The sequence below is a fragment of the Trichechus manatus genome, unplaced genomic scaffold, assembly GCF_000243295.1.
Source record: "Trichechus manatus latirostris isolate Lorelei unplaced genomic scaffold, TriManLat1.0 scaffold00004, whole genome shotgun sequence".
Classification (NCBI taxonomy): domain Eukaryota; kingdom Metazoa; phylum Chordata; class Mammalia; order Sirenia; family Trichechidae; genus Trichechus; species Trichechus manatus.
In genome coordinates this window covers 35,437,846-35,443,505 of record NW_004443940.1, presented here as the reverse complement: position 1 = coordinate 35,443,505, position 5,660 = coordinate 35,437,846, and the positions used below count along the sequence as shown (strand labels likewise).

At 42.5% G+C, this 5,660-nt stretch overlaps 1 protein-coding gene across 1 annotated transcript in view; it reads left to right on the top strand.

The window, feature by feature from the left end:
• The window catches only part of BUB1 (BUB1 mitotic checkpoint serine/threonine kinase), a 49,917-nt gene that overhangs the window by 41,634 nt on the left and 2,623 nt on the right, over nt 1-5,660 (top strand). Inside the window, exons 20-24 of the mRNA XM_023734373.1 lie at nt 2,320-2,435; nt 2,723-2,884; nt 3,052-3,209; nt 3,309-3,483; nt 5,231-5,337. Coding sequence (XP_023590141.1) covers nt 2,320-2,435; nt 2,723-2,884; nt 3,052-3,209; nt 3,309-3,483; nt 5,231-5,337 — 718 coding nt within the window. The remainder of the gene's footprint in view (nt 1-2,319; nt 2,436-2,722; nt 2,885-3,051; nt 3,210-3,308; nt 3,484-5,230; nt 5,338-5,660) is intronic.

Below are 5,660 nucleotides of genomic sequence, written 5' to 3'. Positions count from 1 at the left end.
ACAGGCAGGTGTGGTAACAGTGGGAGCAGGCCTTTGGGAGACAGGGTGGGTGTAGTAACAGTGGGAGCAGGCCTTCAGGAAACAGGCAGGTGTGGTAACAGTGGGAACAGGCCTTCAGGATATATATTTTATCGCTGATTTTTTTTTTAAATTAATAGACTTTTTTTCTTTTAAAGCAGTTTTAGGTTTACAGAAAAAATGAGCCAAAAGTACAAAGAGGTCCCATAAACTCCCCTACAAACACACACATACAGCTTCCCCTATTGTTAATAGCTTGCATTAGTGTGGTACATTTGTTAAAACTGGTGAACCAATAGTGATACATTATTATTACCTCAAGTCCATAGCTTACATTAGGGCTCACTCTGTTATACAGTTATGTGGGTTGTGACATTACAGTATCATGTGGAATAGTTTCTCTGCCCTAAAAGTCCTCTGTGCTCCACCTGTTCTATTCATTCCTCACCCACCCCTAGCCCTTGGCAACCATTTCTTCACTTTTCATCTATCTGTGTCTTTATATTTAAAGTGGGTTTCTTGTAGACAACGTGTAGAGTCTTATTTTTTATCCACCCTGACGGTCTCTGTCTTTTAATTGGTATATTTAGACCATTCAGGTTTAAAGTGATTGTTGATATAATTGAATTAATATCTATCATATTGTAACTTTGTAACTACTATTTTCCTTTTTTTTTTTTTGGTCCTCTGTTCTTTTTCTGCCTTCTCTGGTTTTAATAGAGTATTATATATGATTGCATTTTCTCTCTTTTAGTGTATTAAATATTCCCAGTTCCTCCCTCCTGTCTCTTATAACATTGCTATCATTCATTTCACTTATCTGTAAGCTATAATTACTGAACACATTGTTGCTATCATTTTGCACAAACTATTAACTGTTAGGTTTTATTTTACCTTCCTTACTCTTTCTCTAATGTTCTTCCTTTCTTTGCATAAATCTGAGTTTCTGACCTGTATGATTTGCTCCGAAAAACTACTCGTAGCATTTCTTGCAAGGCAGGTCGACTGGTGACAAATTCTCTGAATTTTTTTTGAGAAAAGAAAAACTTTTGCTGGATACAAAATTCTAAATGTCTTTCAACATTTTAAATATTTCACTCCACTCTTGTTACTTGCACGGTTTCTGAGGAGGAATGTGATATAATTCTTACCCTTGTTCTTCATACACACGGTGCGTTTTCTTCCTCTTTGAAGATTTCCTGTCTGATTTTCTGCAGTTTGAATATGATATGCCTAAGTGTAGTTTTCTGGTATTTATCCTGCTTAGTATTCTCTAAGCTTCCCTGATTTGTGGTTTGGTGTCTGTTACTAATTTAGAAAATTCCCAGGCATTATTCCTTCAAATTTTTCTTCCATTTCTTTGTATCTTTTGCTTCTGATGTTCCCATTACACGTTACACTTTTTGTAATTGTCCCATTTGTATTTGATTTTTAAACATGTGAATTCTTTTCAGAATTTTTAACTAAAGATTCTATTAGAACTTCACCTCTGCAGTCTGCCCCCCCCCCCCCGGAACCAGTAGCCCCAGTGTAACCAGAAGAAGAGCATCAGAAAAATTTCAGTAGAGGGGTGGGCATCATACAGTATATATGACCAGTACTCAGAACTGTCAAGCTCATGAAAAACAAGGAGAGTCTGAGATACTGTCACAGACTAAGGAGACATGACAGCTAAATCGGTGTGTCCTGGAACATTAGGGAAAAGACCGATGAAATCTGAGTCAAGTGTGTCTGGTGACCACACCCAGCCTTGGTTGCTTGTTTGTGAGAAAGGCACCGTGGTGATGTAAAGCTAACACGGGAAACTGGGTACAGAGTATACTGAAACACACTGTGTCTTTGCAACTTTCATAAATCAAAAACTATTCTAAAATCAGTTATCTTTAGAAATATTGTTATACTTTGCTCTTCTTACTCTGAAGTAATTGAAATGGCTGCATTTTTTGTTTAACACTTTACAAAGGATTTCTTACATGTTTTTTCTTATTTAACATCACAGTAGTTCTGCAGAGCAGTTAGCACAGGTATTACCCCCTGAACCTCTGAGAAACTGATTAGTAGAGGATGATGCCCTCGGTCATACCCCCAAGTGGTAGCCTGGGGCCCAGCAGTGCTGGATTTTGTCCTCCATCACAGATAATTGATAATGGGGCAGCTATTTTGTGGTAGGTATTTAACTTTCATCTAAGACTGGAAAAACATATCCTAAGGTAGCTATATTCATTTTATTTAGTAAAATTTAGGCACCAAGAAATACTTTGATGAAGTCTTTAATACCTTGTCATTTTGACGTCTTCCAAGGTTCTTCGGTGATCTACATTGATCATCTTCTTGGAGAAGGAGCCTTTGCCCAAGTCTACGAAGCTACCCAAGAAGATGTGAATGATCCCAAAAATAAACAGAAATTTATTTTAAAGGTAAATGATCTGAGGAGTTTTGCATGTTTGCCAGCTTTTTTTTTTTTTAAAGGCAGTGGTGATTTCATTTAGGTCTATAATCAGCAATTAGAAAATAAAACTATCCGACAAGGATTCAGAATTGTCTTGCTAGTAAAGTTGTCTTACAGCCAGTCCCATACTGCAGCAGCAGCTCCTAGCCTGCCATCACCTTCTGCCCCACTCCACTGCTGGGGTGGGGGCTGCTTTCTTGCTCTCATTGCCCAGAAGGAGAGACTGGATATGAATGTCACGTACTCAATTTGCAGGTCCAGAAGCCTGCCAACCCCTGGGAATTCTACATTGGAAGCCAGCTGATGGAGAGACTGAAGCCAGATATGCAACATATGTTTATCAAATTCTATTCTGCCCACTTTTTCCAGAATGGCAGTGTGCTAGTAGGAGACCTCTTCAGCTATGGAACACTATTAGTAAGTAGACGCGTATTTCTTGTTAGGATGTGAACATGATTGAAGTACATTTTTGTACCTTCTGTAATTGGAGCTTTTGCCAGTAGGACAGGAGCAAAGCTAGACTTGAAATTTCATGGTATCTTGTTCAACCCACTAAGGAGGATTCCATTTTCCTTTGTTTCCAGAATGCCATTAACCTTTATAAAAATACCCCTGAAAAAGTGATGCCTCAAGCTCTAGTCATGTCTTTTGCTATCAGAATGCTCCACATGGTTGAGCAAGTCCACAACTGCGAAATCATTCATGGCGACATCAAACCAGACAATTTCATACTTGGGAACAGGCAAGTGGTGCACGTGGAACGGGTGCTTCTCCGCACATTTCGAGTTGACTTTTATTTCTTGTTCTCATACAGCCTGACACTTGTTTGTGTTTAATACAGATTTTTAGAACAGGACGGTGAAGATGATGATTTATCCGCAGGCTTGGCAATGATTGACCTGGGTCAGAGTATAGATATGAAACTTTTTCCAAAAGGAACTACGTTTACAGCGAAGTGCGAGACATCTGGTTTTCAGTGTGTTGAGATGCTCAGTAAGAAACAATGGAACTACCAGGTACAGAACTAAAAGGAGAGGTTGGAAATTTTTTTCTTTTACTGTACTTCTCAGGTTTTCAAAATCAGTTTGAGGATCTGGTTAGTGTGAGCTGGTCTCTTGAGCAGCAGTTGAAGGAGAGATGGAACTCACAGTTGACGGGACTCAAGGGTAAAATTGTATTCCTGAAGAACACTCCCTTCTTACTGGTCAATTATAGATTCCATTACCAGAAAGGGAAAGTGGATAACTTCTGTGAGCTTGCTGATGCCTAATGGTCTGTGAAGCTTTCAGAAAGGAAGCCATTCCACGAGGAGCACGCTTGGTTTACTGAGATCAGACCAGTCCGGCGTGGTTTCCTTTGTGGCCAGGGTGACAGGGAGACCCAGAGTGCCCAGTCCAGGCTGGATTTGAGCACGGTGTTGGGTATGCCTGTGCTGCTCTCACAGGCGAGGTGGTGCACTCAGACTTCCAACTGATGACGCTGTCAGATCCAAAGGTGTCAAATGGGCTGTAGTTATCCTAGGGGAGAGTTTCTGGTAATTCGCCATAGGGTTCTGCTCTGGCCCCAGCACATGTCATCTTTGCAGTGTTTCCGATGACTGTATAGAGACTGTAGACATTAATTAGAGCACACCAAGCTCAAGTTTGAAAGAATAAAAAGCAAATTTAAATTGTTAGCAGAATTTTCAACAAGCTGAAATGTTAGATGACAAGTAAGGAGAATACTAATTGGAATAAATAGAAAGTTTTGAACCAAAAAAAACCAGCCACCCAGGTTCTGAGTGGGAGGTGTGGCTTTCCAGGAGCTCCTGATAAAGAGGGGAAGGGATGGGGATTTTAGGTGAGGTGCCTTTTAATTAGTTCTAGTCTGTCACTACCAGTGAGACCTTAGTGCGTATGAACAATGGCGTACGTCTACAGGGGCAGTGGGTGGTGGAGGTAGTCGTCTAACATCCACGCTGCAGCGTCCTTTTCAATGGTGAACACATCACACTCGGAGAGGAGCGGGGAGCACAGAGAACTCTCACCAGAGCCCTGGGGCAGGAGCTGGGCTGACTTCCAAGCTGGCAGTGTGGAAGAGGGTTAGAGCGGTCTGTGTGCGCCTGACAGGATGAAGGACACAGTGGCTCAGGAAGACAGAACTTCCCAGGGGGACCACCTTGGGAGTTGGTGGGTTGTCTGCTGCCAATGGAAGCCTTTTGGCAAAGCCTGGATAGACATAACTCTTTAAGAGTGTAATCACGGAATTATTTAACTTGTTGCCTAGGTTAGAGAGACATTTTACTATACCCGCTGCCGTCGAGCCGATTCTGACTCACAGTAACCCTATAGGACAGAGTAGAACTGCTCCATAGGGTTTCCAAGGAGCAGCTGGTGGATTGAACTGCTGACGTTTTGGTTAGCAGCCAAGCTCTTAACCACTGTGCCACCAGGGCTCCCACTTTACTATAGTTAAGTACAGTTGTAAGTTAAGTCGTGCATCCCTGTATCTTCCTGACAGATTGATCACTTTGGGGTTGTACCTTCCTCACAGATCGATCACTTTGGGGTTGTATCTTCCTCACAGATCGATCACTTTGGGGTTGTATCTTCCTCACAGATCGATCACTTTGGGGTTGTGTCTTCCTCACGGATCGATCACTTTGGGGTTGTATCTTCCTCACGGATCGGTCACTTTGGGGTTGTATCTTCCTCACGGGTCGATCACTTTGGGGTTGTGTCTTCCTCACGGATTGATCACTTTGGGGTTGTATCTTCCTCACAGATTGACTACTTTGGAGTCGCCGCAACGGTCTACTGCATGCTCTTTGGCACGTACATGAAAGTGAAAAATGAGGGAGGAGTATGGAAGCCGGAAGGTCTTTTTAGAAGGTGAGTATCCGCATTGGCGCTACAGTAACAAGAGAACGAATAGAGCAGAAAGTTGGGTTCCATCTGGTGGGAGGTGGATGTCTGCCGCCACATGCAAAACCCACGCGTTGGGCAGGATGGTGAAACGGCACAGCTGTGGCACAGGGAGCCCTGTGACCCTGAGCACAGTACAGAGCCTCACCTTGGCTTCCCCATTTCTGAAAGTGGGGCAGACAGCACCCTCACAGAGTCGGCATCCTATACAGTCAGGCGTTTCCCTTTGCCCTTTGGAGAAGTCAGCTAATGATCACTGAGCCTCGCAGAGTCATTAAGACTTCCTGACC